The following is a 24,524-nucleotide window of genomic DNA, read 5'->3' as shown; positions in this document are numbered from 1 at the left end:
GGCGGCGCTAAACCGCTGCGCCACCCGGGCTGCCCTAAGTCACTGTTTTAATCAGGCCACACTGTGCTGGGCAATGATGGGGACACAGTGTGACGGAGACCCTGCCCTCATGGGCTCCTGCCTTGTGGGGCTCCCAGTCCAGGTCCTGCCCTCATGCGACTCCCAGTCCAGTGGGGGTGACAAAACAGGCAGTGATAGCCAGAGGGGTCAGGGCTGGGATGGTGGGGAGGACACAGGCAGAGGGGTCAGGGCTGGGGTGGAGGAAGAGGAGAGGCCTGGGGGAGCCAGAGAAGGCGCCTGCTCCAGACAGCCTGTCTAGGGCTGCGGGGCCGCGCAACCTCGCACCCCATGAGGCCTACCTAGCCAAGGACAGGGCAGGTAGCCTGCGCCTCCGTCTCGGCGCCCCCTGCCGGTGGCCAACCCGGGATCCTCCCCTTCTCCTGGCCCAGGCTACCAGCCCTGCGATCCGCAGGTCATCTGCAACCGCGTGAACCACGTGCACGGCTGCCTGGCGGAGCTGCAGGAGCAGGCGGCGCGACGGCGCGCCGAGCTGGAGGCCTCGCGGAGCCTGTGGGCGCTGCTGCAGGAGCTGGAGGAGGCCGAGAGCTGGGCCCGCGACAAGGAGCGCCTCCTGGAGGCGGCGGGCGGCGGCGGCGGCGGCGGGGCGGCGGGCCCGGGGGGCTCGGCGGGCGGCGCGCACGACCTGTCCAGCACCGCGCGCCTCCTGGCGCAGCACAAGATCCTGCAGGGCGAGCTGGGCGGGCGGCGGGCGCTGCTGCAGCAGGCCCTGCGGCGCGGCGAGGAGCTGGCTGCGGCCGGCGGCGCCGTGGGCCCGGGCGCCGACACGGTGCACCTGGCGGGGCTGGCGGAGCGCGCGGCGAGCGCCCGGCGGCGCTGGCAGCGGCTGGAAGAGGCGGCGGCGCGGCGCGAGCGGCGGCTGCAGGAGGCGCGGGCGCTGCACCAGTTCGGCGCCGACCTCGACGGGCTCCTGGACTGGCTTCGCGACGCCTACCGCCTAGCAGCCGCGGGCGACTTCGGCCACGACGAGGCGTCCAGCCGCCGCCTGGCCCGCCAGCACCGCGCGCTCACCGGGGAGGTGGAGGCGCATCGCGGGCCCGTGGGCGGCCTGCGGCGTCAGCTGGCGACACTGGGGGGCGCCAGCGGGGCCGGGCCGCTGGTGGTGGCACTGCAGGTGCGCGTGGTGGAGGCGGAGCAGCTGTTCACCGAGGTGACCGAGGTGGCTGCGCTGCGGCGCCAGTGGCTGCGAGATGCCCTGGCGGTCTACCGCATGTTTGGCGAAGTGCACGCGTGCGAGCTGTGGATCGGTGAGAAGGAGCAGTGGCTGCTGGCCATGCGCGTGCCCGATTCGCTGGACGACGTCGAGGTGGTGCAGCACCGGTGAGCGCGCCCTTGCGGGACCCCCGGGGCCCCTTCCTCGTGCACGCAAGTCTCGCCTCCCTTAGTTCAACCGGCCTCACCTCTGCTCAGCTGGGGCCAGGGTTCCAGGGAAATGGGACCGGTAGTAAGTAGTTCCCACCTCGTGGGTGCCGAGGGATGAGTGCTTGTAGGACACTTAGCAAAAGCCTGGGCGCAGGGAGCGTTTCAGGAGCGTTTGCTGTTATTATGAAGCTTATGTTCACCTGGTGGGAAATTAACTGAAGCTTCTCCAGAGACACCCCAGCCTGGCCCCTCCCCTGGGACTGCCACAGCTCCTGCACAACTGTCACCTCCCTGGCTAGTGTAATAGTTCCGACCGTGTCATTTTCTCTTCCATCACCCTGCTTGACATTTCTTCATAGCACTTACTATCCTGTGACCCATGAGATACTGATGCCTCTGTTGGCTAAGTTAGTAACAGTTGTGAGATGAACGGATGTCCCCTTTTATGGATCCACTCATTCATTCGGTTGGTGCTTAATTACCCAAGTCACAGTTTTGGGCATTGCTTTAAAAAGGGGAGGACTGTACCCAGCTTTAAAAAGATCTCCCTGGCTGCCATGTAGAAGGTGTGTTAGAGGGGTTGAGGATGGTGACTGGGAGCCTAGAGAGGCAGCTGGGGTGGGGACCCAGGTAGGAGGGGACAGGAGTTGGCCAGGCTAGGAGGCCAAGTGGCTAGACCATGGGGGCGAATGGTCTGGGGAGAAGCGTTGTCCAAAACGGAGCCCAGAACTGTGACCTTGAGGATAGTGGGGCTGCCCCTGAGATGGGGGCCAGAGGAAAACCAGATTTGGGGTAAGATGCTGATGCTGGTTTGAATCACAGAGGCTGTGAGGAGCCCCAAGGAGGTGTACGGCAGCTTTGAGGTTGCAGACATGTTCAAAAGGAATGAAGTTGAGGCCGCAGAGTGAGATGTGGGGGTTATGAGACCAGGGTCACAAGAATTGAGACTGGGGATTGATAGGATGGCTCAGGCAGGGTGGGAGAGAAAGCTAAGGGGGCCCAAGACAGAGCCTTGAGGAATATAACATTTAGGGGGCAGGTGGAAGGAGGAGGAGCTGGCACAGGGTCCTAAGAGTTAGAAGGAAATCCAGGAGAAGGCTGAGAAGTGGGCAGGTCCCCAGGGCTCAGGCTGCCTGAGCACGACCATCCTCCTACAGATTTGAGAGTCTGGACCAGGAGATGAACAGTCTGATGGGCCGTGTCCTGGATGTGAACCACACAGTCCAGGAGCTGGTGGAAGGAGGCCACCCCAGTTCAGATGAGGTGCGCTCCTGCCAGGACCACCTCAACAGCAGGTAAGCGAGCCTGAGGCCTCATATCGGTCCTCACGGGTTTTTTCCATCATTCTTTTCCTCATTTACTCAACTGTTGAAATCAAGAATGTGCAATTTTGACCCCCTGAGGTGATAATGGCCACCCAGGAAATTGGCAAAATCTTGAGGGGGAAATGGTAATACCCGCTGCTAGTGATGATGTGGTAAAATGAGGATACAGTATATTTTAGTGGATTATTGATTTATTTGTATAAAAACTAAGTATCTACTATCTGCCAGGAATTTTTCTAAGCAGTTTATATGCCTGGTTTTATCTTCCGATATCCCAATTCCATACTAAAATCTCCAGAATTCAGAAATAAATTTTAAAAAATAGTAACAAATTAATATCTTTCCCCCTACCAGCCATTCTTCCAATGTGGGTAGGGTTAATGGAAGAAGACACAGATACAGGGAGGTGAAATCCTTAACATGATTACTCAATTCAGTAAATAGGAGCCAAACCCAGTTCTGTCTGAATCCAGAGCTGGGGCTCGTAAGCACTTAGAGCGTCTTCTCAGCCACCCTATGGGGCAGAAATTGCCGCATGTTAGAGAAGGGCAAGCTGGGACTCAGAGATGTGAAGACACTGGCCCAAAGTCACACAGCAAGTTAGGGGGTCAAGCCTGGGTCTGAAGTTGAATTTGACTCCTAAGACTGTAGTCTAAGATTTTAAAGCCTTTGTAGCCTTGACAAGCATCAGGGCCTCAAATGATAAGAACAATAGTGATTTACAGTGCTTAGTAAGAATATACACCGAGTGCTATAGCCACATGATATCATTAAATACTCAGTGAAATGGACACTATTTTCCCCACCTTCCAGATGAGAAAACTGAGAATCAGAGGGAAAGTTTGCCCAAGGTCACATGGTGAATCCAGCCAAAGCAGAACTTGAACTTGGGTCCTTTTAAAAGAGAGAGAGAGAGCATGCACAAGCATGGGGCAGGAGCAAAGGGAGAGAGAGAATCTTAAGCAGGCTCTATACCCAGCATGGAGCCAATGTGGGGTTTAATCCATGACCCTGAGATCATGACCTGAGCCAAAGTCAAGAGTCAGAGACTTAACCACCTGAGCCACCCAGGTGCCCCTGAACTTGGGTCCTTCCGATTTCAGAGTTCTAATCTCTGCTCTGTGGTATGTCCATTCTAGGGGGACAGAGAGACAGTGAACAAGTAAACTAATAAATGAACAAGATCTTTAGAGAATTATCCTGACCCAGTAGAACATAACCGAGGGCTGAAGGTGATTTTAGATCTTGTGGTCAGCCATGACATTTGAGCAGGGCCCTCAAAGGGGATGAGAAGGAGCCAGCCATGGGAAGGGATGGGAAGGTACAGAGCACTCCAGGCAGGGAGCACAGTGGAGGCAGAAAGGAGCTTGGTATGTTCCCTCAAATTGTCCCCACTCAATAATAGCAAACAAGTACTGTTGGACCCACTTCATAAATCATAACTCATTGGACTCTCACAACACTCCTGTGAGGTAGGTGCTGTGCTAGGATCATGTCCATTTTACTGATAGGGAAACTGAGGCACAGAGAGGGTTACTTGCCAAAGGACAGACAGGTTAGACTTGACTCCAGGACATCCAGCTTGGGCCACACACAGCCTATGAAGGGGAACTGAGGCACAGAGAAGTATTATCAATTGTCTGAGGGCACAGAACAATATATAATTTTTCCCCATTAATTTATTTTGCTATTGAACACATTTGCCTTTACACCATTTGATCCTCAGCACCTGGCCAGTGGAACATGCTCAGTTTCTATTTGCTGGACCCAACACAGCATCTAATGTTGTAAGCCAGCACTTCTTTCACTCTGGCTTCAGTATTCCTTTGCACTCTTAAAAACTGCTGCGGGGGATCCCTGGATGGCTCAGCGGTTTAGTGCCTGCCTTCCGCCTGAGGCAATGGTCCTGGGGTCCTGGGATGAAGTCCCACACGGGGCTCCCTGCAGGGAGCCTGCTTCTCTCTCTGCCTGTGTCTCTGCCTCTCTCTCTCTCTCTGTCTCTCATGAATAAATAAAATATTTAAAAAAAAACTGTTAGGGACCCCCAAAGAGCTTGTTTTTGTGCATTGTTGCTATCAATATTTACTACGTTGGAAGTTGATATGAGAAATTTATTTTTTTTAGATTTTATTTATTTATTCACGAAAGACACAGAGAGGCAGACATGTAGGTAGAGGGAGGAGCAGGGCTTGATCCCAAGACCCTGGATCATGACCTGAGCCAAAAGTAGACGCTCAACCACTGAGCCACCCAGGTGCCCCGATCCGAGACATTTAAAATCATTAAGTGGTTTTAAAATTACAATAATAAACCCATGATGTTAACATAACATCTTTTCTTATTTATGATAGTCACACACACAGAGAGAGAGAGAGAGAGAGAAGCAGAGACACAGGCAGGTTCCATGCACCAGGAGCCTGAAGTGGGATTTGATCCCGGGTCTCCAGGATCGCGCCCTGGGCCAAAGGCAGGCGCTAAACCGCTGCGCCACCCAGGGATCCCAACATAACATCTTTTTTTTTTAATGGAATATAACTACTTTTCAAAACAAAACAAAACAAAATGTGAGAAGAGTGGTTTTGGTTTTGCATTTTTGTAGATCTCTTTGCTGTCTGGTTGAGGAGAAGGCAGCTGAGTTCTCGAGTCTGCTCCTGCCTCCGGTCTTGGTCACAAAGACTCAGAACTATGGACTCTGGGGACAGACTAGGAGTGAGAAGGCAAATGGCATCTTAGCGTTATTATAAAGATAGTTTTGACCTCGCTCAGATTACATTTTGAGAACCGCTGCTCTAAGCAAGTGTGCCTTGTAGGGTTTTATTTTACACAGGCAGAAGCCGGGGCTCGATGAGGCAGAGTGACTTTCCAAAGTCACACAGTGGCCCGGTCCTATCCCAGGACCCTGGGCCTTCTAGGCCCAGGAGGAGTCCCTGTCGTCGTCCTCAAGTCGCCCTCCTTCCCCTGGGCAGGTGGAACCGCATCGTGGAGCTGGTGGAACAGCGCAAAGAGGAGGTGAGCGCAGTGCTGCTGGTGGAGAACCACGTGCTGGAGGTGGCCGAGGTGCGCGCCCAGGTGCGCGAGAAGCGGAGGGCGGTGGAGAGCGCGCCCCGAGCCGGCGGCGCCCTGCAGTGGCGCCTCAGCGGCCTGGAGGCGGCTCTGCAAGCGCTCGAGCCCCGCCAGGCGGCCCTCCAGGAGGAGGCCGCCCTGCTGGCTGTGCGCTTCCCGACGCAGGCGGCGCGGCTGCACCAGGGTGCGGAAGAACTGGGCGCCGAGTGGGGCGCGCTGGCGAGCGCGGCTCAGGCCTGCGGCGAGGCGGTGGCCGCGGCCGGGCGCCTGCAGCGCTTCCTGCACGACCTGGACGCTTTCTTGGACTGGCTGGTGCGCGCTCAGGAGGCGGCGGGCGGCGTCGAGGGGCCCCTGCCCGGCAGCCTGGAGGAGGCGGACGCGCTGCTGGCTCGCCACGCCGCGCTCAAGGAGGAAGTGGACCAGCGCGAGGAGGACTACGCGCGCATCGTGGCAGCCAGCGAGGCGCTGCTGGCATCCGACGGCGCCGAGCTGGGCCCCGGCCTGGCGCTCGACGAGTGGCTGCCGCACCTCGAACTGGGCTGGCACAAGCTGCTCGGCTTGTGGGAGGCGCGCAGGGACGCCCTGGTGCAGGCGCACGTCTACCAACTCTTTCTGCGCGACCTCCGCCAGGCTCGCGCGGTGCTCCGCAACCAGGTGGCCGCTTCGGGGCTCACGGTGGGGGCTTGAGGCCACGGGGGATCGTGGGGACAGGGAAACGTACGCACGAGTGTGTTTGCAGGGACCACTGGGTTCGTGGCTTATCCGAGGGCAGCGGGAGTGGCGAGGGTATCTGGTATGGAGCGCTGGTTTGTGGATCATCTGGAGTGAACACGTGTGGGCGTGCTGCCAGGATCTGAGGAGGATGACGGGTGGATCGGTGATTTATCTAAGGTGGCTGACACTTTGTGGACTATCCCAAGCGAGTAACGCACTTGGATATACATTGCAGTGACTTCCCGGGTGCGTGTCTGGAAGGAAGTTGAGACCTCGAGGGTTGATTGGTGATGGTTAATGGAGTTCAAAGATCTTGGGGTGGATGACGGGAGGATAAAGATTATGGAAATAGGTAATTCAGGCTGAGAGGTTATCTGGATCAGCAATTGATTGTGGATTACATGGTTGTGGGTGCCCAAATTAGCAGATAATCTTCTTATTGGGAGTGGTAATTTGCATGCCCTCTGCAGAGGGGAAATGTTTATGGTTTGAGAAATCAACTGGCTTGCCATGGTTATCTGGGAAGAGCTGATCCATTTGGAGATCATTCTAGGAGGGCAAGCAAGATTGAGGATTTGGACAAGATAGAAGATTCCGTTTCCCCCCAGTTGTCCAAGAGTAGCTACCAAGCTTTGGAGATCATTTTAGAAAGGGCCCCTGCCTATGCTAGTTATCTTAGAGAAAGCTGACCCAGTTTGAGGATTATCTGGGGGGACAGACAGGGAGCCCCAGGAATTCTGAATATGGATGCTGAGGGAGCCTTTAGAGAACCTTTCTGACCTCGCTGTTTTACAGTTAGAAAACTAACCCCAGAGAGGGAAAGAACTTCCTGGAGGCCACCCAGCTCCCAGTTCAGGCTTAATGGATTAACCAAATATTTACCGAATGCCTCCTCTGTGCCACGCACTATTCTGGGACTGACCAGACTTTAGAAAACAGAACACAAAAATCCCACTCTCCTGCAGCTGGCCTCTGTGTGTGTGTGTGTGTGTGTGTGTGTGTGAAGATGATAAACAAGTAAATGCATACAAAAATAATATGTCAGGTATACGCTATGAAAAATAATAAAGCAAGGCAAAGGGACGTAGCTGGGGCAGCAGGTGGTATTTCTGGCAGATGGTCAGAGGACCTGAAGAAAGTGAAGGAGCCGACCATGGAGGTATCTGGAGGGAGGGACTGCCAGGCAGAGGGCCTAGCATAGGCAAAGGCCCGGAGGTTGGGTCATACCTGGCATGTTCCATGTTAGAATGAGGTGAACAAAGAGAGAGGACATAGAGGGGAGGTGGCAAGCCAGGCCAGCAGCCTCTCCCAGGTCCTGGCACCAAGCTGACCTGAACACCCCCATCCAAACTCCTCCCCTCCCCAGGAGATGGCACTGTCGGGTCCCGAGCTCCCAGGCACAGTGGAGTCCGTAGAGGAGGCACTGAAAAGGCACCGGGATTTTCTCACCACGATGGAGCTGAACCAGCAGAAGATGCAGGTGGCTGTGCAGGCTGCTGAGGGCCTACTGAGGCAGGGCAACGCCTATGGCGAGCAGGCCCAGGAGGCTGTGACCCGGCTGTTGGAGAAGTAGGTCCCTCACACCCCAGGGGCACAGAGGGAGGGACGAAGAGGCCAGGGCTCCCCTCTCCTTTCCATCCCGATTTCTGCTGCTCTGCCCCTCTCTGATTTCTATTTAATTCCATACTGTTTCAGATTTGACTGAACTTGATATTTTGTGAAAAGGTAACCAACTGGTGGTCGGAAACCCAAAAGATACGGAAAGGATATACAGTGAAGTTTCTCTGCCAAGCCTGCTCTCAGCAGCCTGGGGTAGCTGGACTGGTTGTTAAAATGTTAACTTCTTTTTCTAGATGCCCGGCGTCTGCCCTGTTTTCTGGGCCCCAGAATCCAGCAGCTGAAGGCCAGACACAGGTTCCGGTCTGGCTTTCCAGATGGGATACTGTCCCCTGCCATACTGGGTTTTGGATATTGTGAATGAGCACCTCCAGCAGGCCCTGAAGGCCCAGTTCCCTAGGAGGCACGCAGAGTGTGTGCATGTGTCGGTGTCTCTATCATGCTTCTCTTGCACACCATCAGTCACCATCTGTCTCTCGCCACTACCCCGTCTCTTGTCTGCCCTTGCACTAATTGAGCAAAGACATTTACTGAATATCCAGTGTGTGCCAGGCATTCTTCTAGGCCCTGAATGAAACACTATCCCCTACTCCCCCCTGCTGCCCACCCAAAATCCCATCCCTCAAGTTGAGTCTTTTATAGGGGCTCCTCCAGCCTGATTTCTATCATCATTGCTGTTTCTGCCCCTTATGGTGAGCCATGAGGACCCAGTGCCCCTCCCTCTGTCTTTCCACTGTCTGATGGAAAGCATGCCTGGTCACTCCACCACCATCGACAACCCAGAGACCCCAGCCCTTCCTCTGTCTGGGGCTCCCCTAAATTCATCTGGGACAAGGCTGAAATTTTCTAAGGGAAGCTTTCATGGGGATTCTGGTCCTAAGGGTATAAACTCATGATCTAGCACTCCCAGTGGCATGCTGGGACCCACCCTCCCTTTTCCACCCATTTCTTAAACACCTGCTATATGCCGGGCTCTGCAGAATGACAAGGATGGAACCTAGGGGACTCCTCATTCTGTGATTCCTTCTTCCTTCCTCCCTTCCTTTTTGGTCATTAATTGCTCCTTTCATTCTATCATTTACTCAGCTAATTAAAACAGCTACTGAGTCCATCCCCTGTTCCAAGGCCCTGTGTGGGGCGATGCTGGGCACACAGTAGTGACCAGGACAGCACACGATTCCTGCCCTCACAGAGCTCACATGCTGTCTGACAAGGATGGCCCGGAATGGTCAGGACCGGGATGGAAGAAATACAGGGGTTTGTGGGAGCCCCCAGGCTTGTGCTGGGTGAGGCTGGGAACACAGCAGGAACCCAGACAGTCCGGGTGCCTGTCTTCCTACCAACCCCTGCACCTTCACAGTTCGTTTGTCTAGGGACAGGTTTCCTACCTGCTGGAAGTCATAAAATATCCACTCTCTGGGGACCTTGGAGAGGGTTTTCCACACCCACAACAGGGGATAGAATGGTGCAGAGCTGGGGGCTGCGGTCCTGGAGTCAGGCAGTCAGATGCTAGTCCCAGCTCTACCCCTTAATCTGAGAGATTCAAGGTGAGACACTTTGCTCCTCTGTGTCTGGCCTCACCTGGAACCTGCCCCATCCTGTGTCCTGTGTCCTGTGTCCTGTGTCCTGTGTGTGAAGTGTTCTTCTTATCTGCATTTTGCAATCTAGAGACTCAGTTAGGGGAAGTGACTTACCCAAGATCACAGCCAGGAAGTGACCCAGCTGGGATAGGAAGGATGTGAACATTGTTGTTGTCTCGATCTCTGGGAAAAGAGGGATTTTCCTCATTCCTAGCACTGATGCTGGCAAATTGGCTGGTGAAGACCTGGAGGAATTATTTAAGTTCAATTTCAGAGGCATTTCCTATTTCCTGGCTCCTGAGCTGGGTCTAGGCAGAAGGGAATTGGTACTTTGGTTGTTGGTCTCTGGCTTGTCCTGTTCCTTCTTCCAGTCATGCCCCTGGTTCTCTGTGACTTTTCTTTGCCCCTTTGCCTCCACTTGGGTGTAGATCTCTGAGTCTCTGCTTCCTTTTGTGTTTCTCCCTGTTTTTCTCTCCCTCCATCTGCATCTCTCTGATTTTGTGTTCTCTTCTGCTCCTCTGTCTTTCTCACTTTACCTTTGTTTCTGTCATCTCTCTCTCTCTGCTTTATGTCTCATTCATTCATTCATTCATTCAGGAAATGTATATTGAGCACCTGATGTGTGCGAGGCTCTTTTTCTAGGCATTTGGGATATATCTGTGATGAAAACAAAGATTCCTACCCTTGTGGAATGAAATCCTAGTGGGGGAGATGGCCAAGATAAATAAATAACATATAGTGTGTTAGTGCTAAGTGCAAGTGAAAATTAAAAAAGAAAAGAAAGCCAGAAAGTCTTGGAGAGCCATCAGAAGGGGCTTCACTAAGAAGGTGGTATTTAGATAGTAGATATTGGGGGTGGGGGGAGCATTCCGGGCAGAGGGAACAGCCGGTGCCAAGGCCCTGAGGTGGGAATGGCTTGTGCAAGACAAAGGAAAATGGGATGTCCCAGCCCCCCTCCAGACTCTTGGGCACTCTGTACTGTGGGCAGGAGGCCAGGCTGCCTGGGGCTGTGGTCTGGGCTGGCTCCGGGGTGCTGGGGCTTGGATCCAGCCCGGCCAGTTCACCTAGGCCAAAGGTCTGGCCTTGCTTGCCAGTGCACCTGCCCACACTCTGTGTGGCTGCAGCCCCATCTTTGCCCACACCCCACTCTCTTCCCTTTCTCTAGCTCTGCTGCACCCTCCTCCCATCTGGCTAGCTGCATCTTTTACTGGTGTCATCTTGCCACTTCTCTGCCTTTTCCTCTCCCTGTGTCCCTGCCCTGACCCCATCACTTTCCCTCTCTCTGCCTCTTTCTCTCTCTCCTTGTCTACTGCTCTTGGTCTCTCTCTCTCTGCCTCACTACCCTGCTGCATTTCTTTCCTTGTCTTTCCTCATTTTTTTTTTTCTCCCCGGGGTTTCCTTCTCTTTGTCAATCACTTCCTCTTGAAGTCTGCTTCTCCCTGTCTCTGGTCTTGTGTCAGTGTGTTTATTTCTCTCTAGGCCTCTGCATCTCTCTCTCTCTCTCTCTCTCTCTCTCTCTCTCTCTCTCTGAGTCTATCTCCCCCTCCTGGTGTCTTTTTCTCTCCAGGTGTCTCTTCATCTCTAAATTACTATCTCTCTATATTTTTTACTCTGCATGTCTCTTATCTCTCTGGGCTTGTGTCTCTCTTTCTTTTTCTAAGTGTCTGTATTTCTTTCCAGGTCTCTGTCTATCTCTGTCCCTCTCTCCCCCATTCTCTCCTTCCCTCTCCCTCTGCCCCTCCCCAGCTCACTGGCTCTGCCCTCACTGATGTTTCTTTGCTCCCCGCCCCACACTCCCACTTTGTTCCCGTCTCTTCCTCGCTCTTACATATGCCCCGGGTTCCTAGCCCTGCCAAGCCTGATGCCCTCACAGCCCTACTGCTGGTGTCGCCCCACAGACTTGCCCCAGCCCCTATCTCCCCATCCCCAGGAGCCAAGAAAACCAACTACGGGCCCGGCAATGGATGCAGAAGCTACACGACCAACTCGGGCTGCAGCACTTCCTCCGAGATTGCCACGAGGTAGGAACTCCAGCTGTGCTGGGCACAGTGACTTCTTTCCTAGGGAGGGAAATGCTCCAGGGCTGAGTCGCCATGGGGGCGGGGACGCCCCGTCTAAGTGGGTCGCGGAGCTATGTTCACTCGGAGCCGCCAGGGGGCGCGCGGGTTCCAGCCTCAGTGCGCAAGCTCCGCAGCTTCCACCTCCCGTCCCGCCGGGGGGAAAGGGAGGGGCCCTGGGCGCCCCTGGCAACGGCGCGCGTTCGGGCCTACGGGTCCCGCGGGGACGCGCGGTGATCTCACCTTTCTCTCGGGAGATTTGTGAGAAGCGCTTTGCTGGGGAGAGTGGTGGGAGACCGGCAGGGACAGGAGGGGGTAGACCAGCTGTCCAGAGCGCAACTTCGCTCAGAGAGACGGCCTGGAAACAAGCTTTCACCCCTTTAAAAGTGTCCAGGAATCAAGCTCTATCCCCTTTAGGGATGATCTACACATCTGTAAGGATCGCCCCAATCAGAGATAGTTCAGGTCCCCTGCCCCCTTAGAAACAGTTCAGGAGGCAAGCTATCTCCCCTCCCTTCCCCTGCATTCCATAGAAGCAGTTCTGGACCACATAAAAGGTCGCTCCCATTAGAGATGGCCCCATAAACATCTCCTAACCCCCAGAGATGATCCCGGCCTCATCCAACTATCCAGGATCATCACCACCCCTCTCCTAATAATCCAGTGCCTAAGTTTAACCCAGACAAGGATGGTTCAGGAACCAGGCCCTAATTCCTCTTATTAAAAGATGGTTTGACACCCTCCGCGGTGAACCCCCACGGGAGAGTGTTCTCCCCACATATGAAATGGACAAGGGCCTCCGTACCTCCCACCCCCTCATAACTCAAGTCCATTAGAGGTGGGTCTGGGACTCAGTCCCACGCGAGACGGCTCTGGGAACCCCTGTCTCCCTCCTTCCCGATGGAGATCATTCTGGCAGTCCCTGTTAGAAGTCCATCTGGCCAACATCTTCTGAGATGTTCCGGGACTCCTCCCATATCGCCTGTCTATATTCCTGAGATAGCCGGGAATCGGAATCCCTTCTCGTTCGAGATGGTTCAGGAGCCCACCCCACCCCCACCCCACCCCATACTTCACGTAGCTGAGGGAGCCCGGGCCTCAGGCCCCCCCCTCCTGTCCTTCGATTAGGTCCGGGAGCTCCTTCTCCCTCCCGTGGGATCGTTCTGGACCAAGTAGCAGTAATCTGAGATGGCGCAGAACCACCCCCACTCCAGGCCCCCCATGCTTTAGGGAGGTGGTGAATCCTCCGCCACCCCCCGACTGAGGCCCGGCAAGGAGGCGGGCACGGAGGCAGGCAGGGGGCGCGCGCGGGCGGGCGCGCTGCCGCGGCGCGGGGGCGGGGGCGGGGGCGCGCGTCCGCCGGAGTCTCAGCCGTCGCCACCGCTGCCACCGCCGTCGCAGTGGAGGGGCGAGAGCCCGCCCGCCGCAGGGACGCTCCGCCAACGCCGCTGCCACTTCAGGTCCCCGGGGCGCCCGGGGGAGGGGGCTGGCGCGCGTCCCCGCCGACGCGTGCGGGGGAGGGGGCTCGGGCGCGTGCTCGCCCGCGGAGGCCGCGGGAAGGAGGGGCGCGGGCGGCGCGGGGACCCCAGCCCTGGGGAGGGACGGTGCAGCTGGGAGCTGTCCGCGGTGCTGGTGCGGGCGGGACTGAGGGGCCGGGTCCCAGGGGAGGGAAGCGGCACAGGGAGGACTTCTAAGGCTACTCCGGGGGTAGTCTGGATCTGCCCTGGGGCTGAAGGAGGTCTCATCCTCTCTAGGGGGCTCTCCTCTGGGTTTTGGGGGAGCTGATTTTTGCCCTGGGGCTGGGGAGCTCTCCGCCTTTTGAACGGTTTCTTCCTTGGTTCTTGGGCGATCTGTGTTAGCCTTAAATGATGGGAGCAAATCACTTTTCCGGGGAGGGGGGGTTCTGCTTTGGGCAATGAGGGACTTGCATCCGCTCTGGGTTTGGGGGCTCTGATTTTGAGGGCCATTTCCTTGGTTGTTCGGGACTCTAGTTTGGCCCTGGATGATGGGGGTCAATCACTTTTGGGGGACTTTACCTTGATGACGAAGTACCATCTCCTTTAGGGCTTTGCCTTCACTGTGTGGCTGCCATTGGCGAGCTCTTCCTTGTGTGTCAGAAACCTGTGAATTGAGTTGGAGGGTTCAGTGTTTGACTTGGCTCTAGTGTGTGTGTGTATGACGGAGTCTGAAGCTGACCCGGACCCCTAGGGAGCACATGCTCCGGGGACACGGGGTGGGGTTTGGCTGGCTCGGGATTTGTCCTTGGCTTTGACTGCATTTGCCTCCCAGGCAGGGCTAGTCTGTATTTTTTTTTTAATTTTTTTTTTTTTTTTTTTTTTGCGGGGAGGGAAGAGGAGGATCTTGTGACGGGGGTGGGGGGGGAGGGAAAGGGGGAGGAGCAAAATGTCCCAGGTGCTAGGTTTGGTCATGAGTGGGTGGGGAGATTCCGGTTTGGGGGACAGATCTTATTTGGGGGACTTCAGAAAGCAGCTTTGCAATTGGTCCTGCTCAGGATAATGAGGGGGGCCCTATTCTGTGCTTGCATTTTGGATGACTGGTCTTTCTGGTGAGTGGGGGAGGGAGTAGAAATGGCTTTAGTTTGGGAGGGGGCTGGCTTAGGAAGTTCTGTCTGATTCTCTTGGGGAGTCTGGGACTAGATTTTGGGGTAGGCTCATTTGGGGAGCCAGCAGGCAGCCCTGTTGCTTACATTTGGGAGGCTGGCTTTGCCTAGGGGCTGGAACTAGTCATGGTTTGGGGGAATTGCAGTCTTGGTGTCCTGGGGCTGAATATGGGAAGTCCTGTGGGCTCATTAGGAAAGCTGGATTTGGGTTGTGGGGAATGGGTTTATCCCAGATTGGAGGGCTGGTCTGGAGGGTACTAGACTTGGCTCTAATTGGGAAGTTGCTTAAGAGTTCATCCGGCCATATTGGGAGGTTAAGGCTAGGTACCTTCTTCATTTGATACCCTTGGGAATGGGTTGAGAATCTTGAATTGGTGGTTATTAGAGGCGGTTAAGACTAAACGGTAGGGTCAAAGTGTTGCTATTGGGAAGATGGCGCGGGAAGCTGAGGCTAAATTGGAAGTTGGTTAAATTAGGTGGAGATCTAGTTTTGGAGGGTTTCTTTGCCCCTGGGTGGGAGGAGGCTGACTGGCTCAGAAGCTGTACCTTTGGGGGCTTATGAGGAGTTGTGAAGGGCTGCCCTGAGGTCAGGGCAACTAGAGACTGGGCATTCTGGGGATGCCAATCCATCTTCCACCTGTAGGAAAGAGCTTGAACTGTGCCCCCAAACACCCCCAATAAAGGCCTTACTTGCAAAGTTTCTTCCATCCCTTCCTCCCTCCCTACCCCTAAATCTAGCAGTCTAGGTTTTGAATCTGGGACCTTTGGAGGAGATAGGGGTACTGTGCCAAGTTGGGGGATTCAGCTGAGCTCCTCCCCCTGTCCTGCACAGCTGGATGGCTGGATCCATGAGAAGATGCTAATGGCGCGGGATGGCACGAGGGAAGACGGCCACAAGCTGCATAAGAGATGGCTCCGGCACCAGGCATTCATGGCCGAACTGGCTCAGAATAAGGAGTGGCTGGAGAAGATCGAGAGGGTGAGGATGTAGAAGGTCCCTCTGCCTGTGCCAGGTGCTGGAGGCCTCCAGGGGGACCCACATCTCAGTTCCTGAACCCTCCACTGCCGCCCTGCCATTCCTACGCCCTCTGAACCCCTTCAGGTCATTTGCACATCTGCTCCTAGCAGTATGGCCTTGAGCGATTCACATAACCTCTTAGAGCTTCGGTTTTGCCATCTGTAAAATGGCTAGCATCTCTTCTGCATGGTGCCCTTACTCTCCTGTAACCTCTCCCACCAAGCTTTCTCCCACTCCACTTGAAGCATCTAAGATGGGAGGTCAAGTAGACAGGCTGGTGGAGCAGTCCAGGGAAGCCCAGGGTTAATGGGAACTTTGGATTCCTACAACCTTGGGTTCCAATTGTGTCTTTGCCTCTTACCAGCTGTGAGCCTTGGTGAATTGTGCTAACCCCTTTGAGCCTCAATTTTCTCCGCTTTAAACTAGGGGTGCCTGGCTGACTCAGTCAGAAGAGCATGTGACTCTTGATCTTGGGGTTGGGAATTTGAGCCCCACATTGGGTGTAGAGATTACTTAAGCAAATAAAACTTTAAAAAAGAAAAGAAAAGAAGAAAATAATAAACATTGCTACTTCCCTGTGCTCTAGTGCATGTAAAGTCCTTAATAGAAGGCCAAGCACCCAGGTGCATAATTGCTATGGCGTTGTTATTCTTAATATGTACTGTACCCTATGTAGCTCTAGGCTGCCAAGGAGCTTGACTCCAGTCTTGGAGGAACCCAACCTCAACCCCCAAAACTGATTCCTACTCTTGTTGAACCCCTAGCCCTATAGGCCTCAGTACCCCCACTCCTCTAACTCAAAGGGGGACACTCAGGTCAGCCTTAAACCCAATGGTGCCCCATAAATGGTGGCATGGGGCAAAGCCACTCTTTGAGTTTAATGGAAGTTCACTCTCTCTACTTCTTTTGCTCTTTCTGTATCTCTTCTATCTCTGTCTCTGTCTCTGTCTCATCTGTCTTTCTTATGGTCCTCTTCCCATGTTTCTGACTTTACGTGCATATCCTTGTGTCCATCACTCTATATCTGTCTGTCTCTTGGCTCATCTTTCTTCCCTTGCGTTGGTCCCTTCCATCTCTGGGCCTGTCTCTGTCTCCATGTCTCTGTGTCCCATTGCCCCCATACTTCTCTGTCCCTCCCCACCACCTGCCCCCTCCCTTTCACTTCCTGTCTCCCACTCCTCTGGGACAGGAGGGCCAGCAACTGATGCAGGAGAAGCCGGAGCTGGCGGCCTCAGTGCGGAAAAAGCTGGGTGAGATCCGGCAGTGCTGGGCCGAGCTGGAGAGTACCACCCAGGCCAAGGCGCGGCAGCTCTTTGAGGCCAGCAAGGCTGACCAGCTGGTCCAGAGCTTCGCCGAGCTGGACAAGAAGCTCCTTCACATGGAAAGCCAGCTGCAAGACGTAGATCCTGGAGGGGACCTAGCCACCGTCAACAGCCAGCTCAAGAAGCTACAGGTATGGCCTGGCTGACCCAGATAGGGACTCCTGATGCCATGGGGTGGCCTGAGTCAGGATCAGACTGCACTCAAGGTATTCCACACAGAAGAGATTTAATACAAGGATTTATTTCAAATGTGTCTAGAAGGAAGAGCAGAAAGGGAATACTGAGAGAATCCAGTTAATAGTCACTCACGCCTTCCAGCAACCCTAAGGGATTGGTACCATTATTATTCCTCATTCTACCATTGGGGAAAGCAAGGCACAGAAGGTAAAGCACCTGGCCGAAGGACACACAGCTAGCCAGCATCTCCCTTAGCAAGTGGGGAGGGCTCAGGGAACAGACACGGTGTCTACATTATCTCTGCTCCTAGCTGGCAGCCAGTCAGTGATCAGTATCTGATCACTTGACACGAATGAATGGCTGGAGGTGCGAAAGTGGGTGTTGCTTTTCGCCTCTTAAGATGTAACAGCTCCTGCCTTTAGGTGCCAGGAACAATGCCTGACCATGACCCATGGGAAACTGAGCCTCCAAGAGGCGAACCTGCTGGCCCAGAGTAGCAAGTGAGGAGCTTGGATTCAAATCCAGAACCCTTGGCTCTTCACCATTCCTTTTGATATACCTCCTGCATAGTTATGCTGCTAAAGGGCTTGGCATAGGGCCTGGCAAAAAGAAAGAAAGAGAGAGAGAGAGAGAGAGAGAGAGAGAGAAAGAAAGAAAGAAAGAAAGAAAGAAAGAAAGAAAGAAAGAAAGAAAGAAAACTAATAATAAAAGCATAAAAACACTAATTAAAATCCATTCATCTATGCAGCAAAACTTTATTGAGCACCTGCTGTATGCCAACTGCTTTTCTTGGTGCTGGAATACAGCAGTGGGCAAAACTGACTCAAAACCACAACCTTCATGGGGCTCACGTTCTGTCAGGGACATAGTCAAAGGAGCAAAGAGACAAACAGATCTGAATCTGATGCCAGTGATGTCATTGCTTTATGCGCAGCAGCGGCCTCAGATGACTTGGTCTCTTTACACTCTTAGAAATCGTGGAGATCCCCAAACAGCTTTTGTTCGGGTGAATTACACGTACTGATATTTACTGCACTAAAAAATAAACGATTAAACTAAAAGCAACAATAACGGGATGCCTGGGTGGCTCAGTGGTTGAGCGTCTGCCTTTGGCTCAGGTCGTGATCCTGCAGTCCTGGGATCAAGTCCTGCATCAGGCTCCCTACAGGGAGCCTGCTTCTCCCTCTGCCTGTGTCTCTGTCTCTCTCTGTGTGTCTCTCGTGAATAAATAAATAAAATCTTTAAAAAAAAAAAACAACGATAACAAATCAATCACATATTAACCCCAAAGCATTCCTTTATGAAGAATAACTTTATTTTCCAAGCTGAAAAAAAATATTAGAGGATTGGCACTGTTTTCAATGCCACAGCTCTTTCACGTCTGGCTTAATATAAGATTCTCACCTTTGCTTCTGCGGCCATTCTGTTTTCTGTGGCAAAAGCACGGGTCATATGGTCCCTGCAAAACCACCCTACACTCTTGGGAGAGAATGAGAATAAAGGCAAGTGGCGGGGCAGCCCCAATGGTCCAGCGGTTTGGCGCTGCCTTCAGCCCAGGGTGTGATCCTGGAGACCCGGGATCGAGTCCCACGAAGGGCTCCCTGCATGGAGCCTGCTTCTCCCTCTGCCTGTGTCTCTGCCTCTTTCTCTCTCTGTGTCTGTCATGAATAAATGAATGAAATATTTTTTTTTAAAGGCAAATAACGCCTTAGTATTTTTATAAAATAGTTGTAACCTCTCAGACCCCTTGAAAAGATGTTGGCGATGTGGTAAGCTCTCAAGAAACAGGGATCTGTGACTGTCAGGGCACCAGCCAGAAACAGAAGGCATGCTCTGCTGAGGACAGCTTGAGGAAGTTGGTGTAATGGTCATATGCTCTGCCATCACTGTCTTGAAGTTCTTAATAATATTTGAGTGAGGGGCTGCATTTTCATTTTGTACCAGGCCCCATGAATTCGGCAGCTAGTCCTGAGCCTAACCCATCTGGAAGCCAGAAGGCAGGGGGCAGGGGGGCGGATCGGGGCAGTCTGGACTGGGCAGCCCCCTGGGCCACAGAGCAGGGTGGAGAAGCTTAGACCATGGATCAGGAGGGGGAAAAGAAGGCATCCGGTGCCCCAGCAGCTATCACCAGCATTGTCAGTGGTCTCACCACGATTGCTAACGCCTCCCTGGCAGCACATCGCAGTGGGTAAAGGCACAGACTCAGGAATCAGACGGGTCTGGGTTTGAATCCTAACTCTGTGTCTTACCAGTCCGGTGATGTTAGGCAAGTGGCTTTGCCTCTGGCTTTGAACCTCAGGTCTGCAAACGGGAAGCACCATCATACTAAGTCACTTGGCAGCGGGACTGTGGGAGGCAATGTGGCACCATGGTCAAGGCCATGGATGTGGGAGCCTGGCTGCCTGGGGTCAAGCCTGGCTCTCTGACGTACCAACTCGGTGACCTAGAAATTACTTCTCTCTTTGTGCCTCATTTTCTCCTTCAGTAAAATGGGCATAATGATAGTACTGTCCTCATGTGGATATTGTAAAGCTTAAAAGACATACTTTACCAAGTAGTTTCAGAATTACTGACTCAACAGATCTGAGTTTCAGTATTTGTTTAGAGGTTTTTAACATTTTTATTTTATTTATTTATTTTTTAAAGATTTATTTATTTATTTATGAGAGACACAGAGAGAATGGCAGAGACACAGGCAGAGGGAGAAGCAGGCTCCCTGCGGGGAGCCCGATGTGGGACTCAATCCTGAGACTCCAAGATCACGCCCTGGGCCCAAGGCAGATGCTCAACCACTGAGCTACCCAGGTGTCCCAACATTTTCATTTTAATTGTCTTCAACTGGAGGATGTATATCATCACTGTGCTGTGTTCAAAGTTACTTGGGTCATTATTTCCTGACCTTCAGTGTGGTTCTTATTTATGTGAAGTTGTTTCCACTCAGGGCATTCCCCTCACACACACTCATTTTGCAGTTTAAAAATGTATTTTGGAAGGTTATATATGGAATGTTAATATAGTGCCAAAAGTTAGAACGGTCTTCAGTTCACGTGATCTTGCCAAATAGCTTGCCTGAAGCCTGCTGCCAGTTAATGCTCTCTCCGCAGCAGCGAATGAGAGTTCCTGTTTCTGCCCATACTCACCAGCACCTGGTATTGTCAGACTTTTTAGATTTTTTCCCAATCTGATGGATAGATGTTTGCGTTTGTATTTTTTCTGGTAACTGGCGAGCTTGATCATCCCTGTCCTTCTTCCGGCCATTCAGGTTTTGGAGGGAGGATCTGGGGCCTCGTGCTCTTCCCTCCCCATGAAAGGGAGAGGTGTTGAAGCACTGTTCCAGGGAGAGAGGCTGAGGCCCAGCAGAGACATGGGTCTGGCTGGAGTTCACAGAGAGACTGGGAGGCAGGGCCAGGCCCCCTCGTAGGACTTTCCCCAGCAGAGGGAGCCCGAGGCGGTGGGGAGTGGCTCAGGAGGCCACGGCCCCCAGATGGAGCCCAGCTGGGCCTCAGGAGCTGCCCAAGGCCCCCGCTTGTCCCCTGGGGCCGCCTGAGAGCTCAGACACTGGGCACACGCTGGAGGGCGGGCGGCTGCCATCCAGCCGGCAAATTTCCTGGCTGCCGCACCCTCAGGCCCTGGGGCCAGGCAGGGCTGGAGCAGGCTGGTTCGGGCGGAGGGGGTGCGGACATGTGAGCGGTCTGCCCCCTTGGCCTCTCTCCCCGCGCCTGTCTCAGTCCTGCTCCCCGAGTTCCTCTGAGGGCAAATTCTGGGAGTTGCTATCTCCAGTGTCCGTGTCTTTTTATTTCTCTTACTTTCTCATTCTCTTTTCTTTCTGTTTCCATTCTGCATCGCTGCCTCTATCCCTTGATTCCTACGTCCTCCAGCGTTGTCCCCCCTGCCCTCCCCCTCACCCCGCATATGCTGCAGCTGGCTTCCAGGGAGCCCACCTGGGGTGTAGGCCATGTGACCCCCCAGTCCTCACTCAGAGCCTCCTGTCCAACTGTCCTTCCTGGCCCGGGGGCCAGATGGCAGAGTTCCAAGCCCCCGCTTGCCAGTCCTCAGGGGCTGACCAGCTGGTCTGGCTCAGCCACGGGGCTCCTGCCTGGGGAGGGTGGGGGTGGCTGGTCTCCTGCCATCTGAGGGGGACCGGCCAGGGGAAAATGCACTGGAGGCTTTGCAGCTGCTGGGCTGGGTCCCTGGGGACTCCTTACCACCCACTCCACCCCTGCACCCCACCCCCAAGCAAGGCTCTTTCTCTGGCAGAGGAAACACAACACCCCCCACCCCCCATTCTTTGTCTCACATTTCTTCATGAGCTCAGCACAGCCTAGGGGGAGAGTCAGGATACAGAAGCAGCACATCCAGGGACATCCAGGGTTTGAAGCCCTGTTCCATTACCACATGACCCAGGGCAGGTGACTCCACCTTTCTCAGCCTCCATTACGGAGAATTGGGGTGATGGAGAACCACTGGGATTTTGTGGTGCCACGGCACAGCCCCAGGCTCAAATTCGGGCTCTGGTGGTCTTTACTCTGGACCAAGGACTGCTCCTCTGAGTCTCAGTCCACTCAGCTGGGAAATGGGAAGGCAGCAAAGTGGATCCAAGTGGGGATCAGGTCGATGGGTGGGGAGGGGGGGTGTCAAGAGCTCATGAGCTCTTAATATGAGCTCATGTTATGTGTCACTACCTACCACATGGCTAGCGCCTGAGGCTTTTCTGGAAGTAGGCCCTGCTGGTTTCTCCTTTTTGGTTTTGTTTTGTTTTACATTTAATGTCTTTTTAAAAATTAAGGTTTAATTCCATACCATTAAATGCACCCTTTTAATGTGTACAGGTCAGTGGTATCCATGAGTATTTGCAAATCACCCCCAAAAGAGATTCCATTCCCATTAGCTCCCTCTACCAATGTACTCCCTCTACTCATGTTCTCTTTGACTCTATAGATTTGACTATTTTGGACAATTCATATAAATGGAATCACACAATATGTGGTCCTTGGTGTCTGGCTTCTCTCACTTAGCAACGTTTTCAAGAGGAATCCTTGTGGTGGCGTGTATCAGTACCTCATGGCTCCTCTGATTTTGATGTGTAAAGCTGGTTGACTTTTTAAAATTTTTAATTTTGGGGGTGCCTGGTGGCTCAGTCCGTTAAGCATCTGCCTTTGGCTCAGGTCATGATCCCTGAGTCCTGGGATCAAGCCCCACATCGGGCTCCCTGCTCAGCCAGGAGTCTGCTTCTCCCTCTCCCTCTGCCCCTCTTCCCCGCTTGGGCTCTCTTTTTCTCTCTCAAATAAATAAATACAATCTTAAAAAAAGAGAGAAAGAAAATAAAAGTCTTAATATTTAATATGGCCCAGCATCATAGCCTGGTGTTCAGTCCAACAACGAAGTTAGCACACATTTACAGAGACCTACTCTGTGCCAGGCACAGGGCCAGGTGCTGGGATCCAGCAGTGAGCAAAGCAAACATCCCCATCTTCCCCCAGCCCCTTATGCTGTCAGGATTACAGAAATTAATCCTGGTCCAGTGCTCAGAGCAGTGCCTGGCATGGGGCAGGCATCAGAATGTGTTACCTATTATGGCTGTTACGGTAGGAAGTATAATGTGAAAAGTGAAAAGGCTTTCTTCCTCCTCTCCCTACACATGGTCCCACCCCCCTCCGGGGGTGTCACTCTTGTCACGGTTTCTGCTGTGTCCTGGAAATCTTCTATGCATACACACACATGCACATGGCATAGAGGCAGACCATACCGAAGCTTGCGCTTTTCACTTGACAAAACACCCCAGGTGTCCTTTCTTGTCGAAGAATGTATGGATATCCTGGTTGCGTGGTATTCCATGGGGTGGTTCAACAATCTATCTTTAACCAGCCCTCTGTTGAGAGACCTCTGGGCTGTTTCTAATCTTCTGCTAATATAAATAGCACTGTAGGAGACATCCTTGTCCATACCCATTTAAGCCTATGTGCAAACATTTCTGTAGAAAAGAGTCCTCAAAGTAAAATTTCTAGGCCAAAAGGTGTATGCATGAAACTTTGGGAGGGATATGGCCAAGTATCCCCATGAAAAGGCAGTGGACACACCTGCAAGTGACAGCTCTCTTCTCCCTGTCGTCACCATCATTAGGCATCATTAAGCTTTCTCATTCTTTGCTAATCTGAGAAGCGAAAGATACTGTCTTACAGTTATTTTAATTTGCATTTCCCTTAACATTGAAGGTGGCTGAACATCTTTTGTGTGTTGAATGGCCTCTGTACTTCTGTATCCTTTGCTCATGCCTGCAGGGAAGGATCCACAGCAAATGGGTGTTCAAAATATGTGGCATTCTTGCAGAAGTAGAAAAGTGTTAGTCCTGGGATGATTCCATTTCGGGTCATACGGCCTCTTGGTGGGCAGGTTATGGAGAGGTTTTCATCTAGTGGAGAACTGGAACTTATTAGCATTTCAGATTATATTTTAAGAGTTTCCAGAATTTGAATGCATTTAGATTTTCTACGCATTGCTGCAGTGATGTTCTTAGTGAAAAAAAGGTTTTGGAGTGACTGTTTTACTTTTCTTTGATTTCTGCAGCTTGTAATTGCGCCTTTTGAACATTTCCTTTTATGTGCTTTTGGCTTGTTAACAACGTTTGATTTTTATCCATTTTTATGACTCCTACAGATTGTGAACTGCATCAGCTGGGGCTCTTTGGGGTGCAGTTCATAGAACTTCAACCCACATTGACTTAGGCTAAAGGGGGAGGCTCTTGGCTCACACATTGCTGAAAAACTCTGGGGGCAGGCAGCTTCAGGCGTGGCTGGATCAGCTACTCAAATTATGTCCTCAGCAATCTGTCTCCATTTCTGGGTCCTGCTTTCCTCTGTGGTGGCCTCATTATCAGGGAGCCTATTTCTGCCTGGTGGCAAGTTGGCCCCCCAATACCCCAGGCCTGTGTCCTACCAACCGAGGAACTGCATGGGAATCAGAGCACCCTCCTGAGCTCACACACTTTTCCTGCAAACGTGGGAAGAATTTCGGGTGCCTGGGTGGCTCAGTGGGTTAAATGTACCACTCTTGATCTCAGCTCAGGTCTTGAGCTCTGGTCGGGAGTTCAAACACCAGATTGGGCTCCATGCTGGGTGTAGCACTTATTAAAAAAAAAAAAAAAAAAAAGCTGCTTTTTCTTTTAGAACTTTATTTATTTAAGAGAGAGAGAGCACAAGCAGAGGGGGCAGCAGGCAGAGGGAGAGGGAGAAGCAGGCTCCCCGCAGAGCAGGAAGCCTGAGGCGGGGCTCCATCCTCAGACTCTGGGATTATGATCTGAGCCAAAGGCAGACCCTAACCAGGCTGAACTACCCAGGCACCTAAAAAAAAAAAAAAAAAAAAAAAAAAAAAAAAAAAAAAAAAAAGTTTAAAAAGTGGGAAGAGTTTTCATTGGCTGATCCTAGGTCACATGCCATCTCTTACCCAATCCCCACAGCCAGGGTGGTTTTCAGTGTTCTGATTGGCTAGCTTGGCCCCTGAGGCCTCTTGGCGCTCTAGGTTTTTTTTCAGTCGGAGCTCAGGCCTCAGGCCTGAGCTATAGCCTCTCTGCGTACAGAACTTTGGAACAAAAGTC

The 24,524-nt window shown here is 53.0% G+C and overlaps 1 protein-coding gene across 2 annotated transcripts in view; it reads left to right on the top strand.

Annotated features, from left to right (window-relative positions):
* SPTBN4 (spectrin beta, non-erythrocytic 4) overlaps nt 1-24,524 on the top strand; it is a 76,608-nt gene that overhangs the window by 32,382 nt on the left and 19,702 nt on the right. For both annotated transcript variants that reach the window (XM_077851242.1, XM_077851248.1), the window contains exons 15-21: nt 450-1,398; nt 2,598-2,735; nt 5,732-6,482; nt 7,909-8,111; nt 11,670-11,760; nt 15,249-15,395; nt 16,624-16,887. In XM_077851242.1, the coding sequence (XP_077707368.1) occupies nt 450-1,398; nt 2,598-2,735; nt 5,732-6,482; nt 7,909-8,111; nt 11,670-11,760; nt 15,249-15,395; nt 16,624-16,887 (2,543 nt within the window). The remainder of the gene's footprint in view (nt 1-449; nt 1,399-2,597; nt 2,736-5,731; nt 6,483-7,908; nt 8,112-11,669; nt 11,761-15,248; nt 15,396-16,623; nt 16,888-24,524) is intronic.

Source organism: Canis aureus, chromosome 1, assembly GCF_053574225.1.
Source record: "Canis aureus isolate CA01 chromosome 1, VMU_Caureus_v.1.0, whole genome shotgun sequence".
NCBI lineage: Eukaryota > Metazoa > Chordata > Mammalia > Carnivora > Canidae > Canis > Canis aureus.
This window is presented reverse-complemented; position numbering and strand designations above follow the sequence as displayed.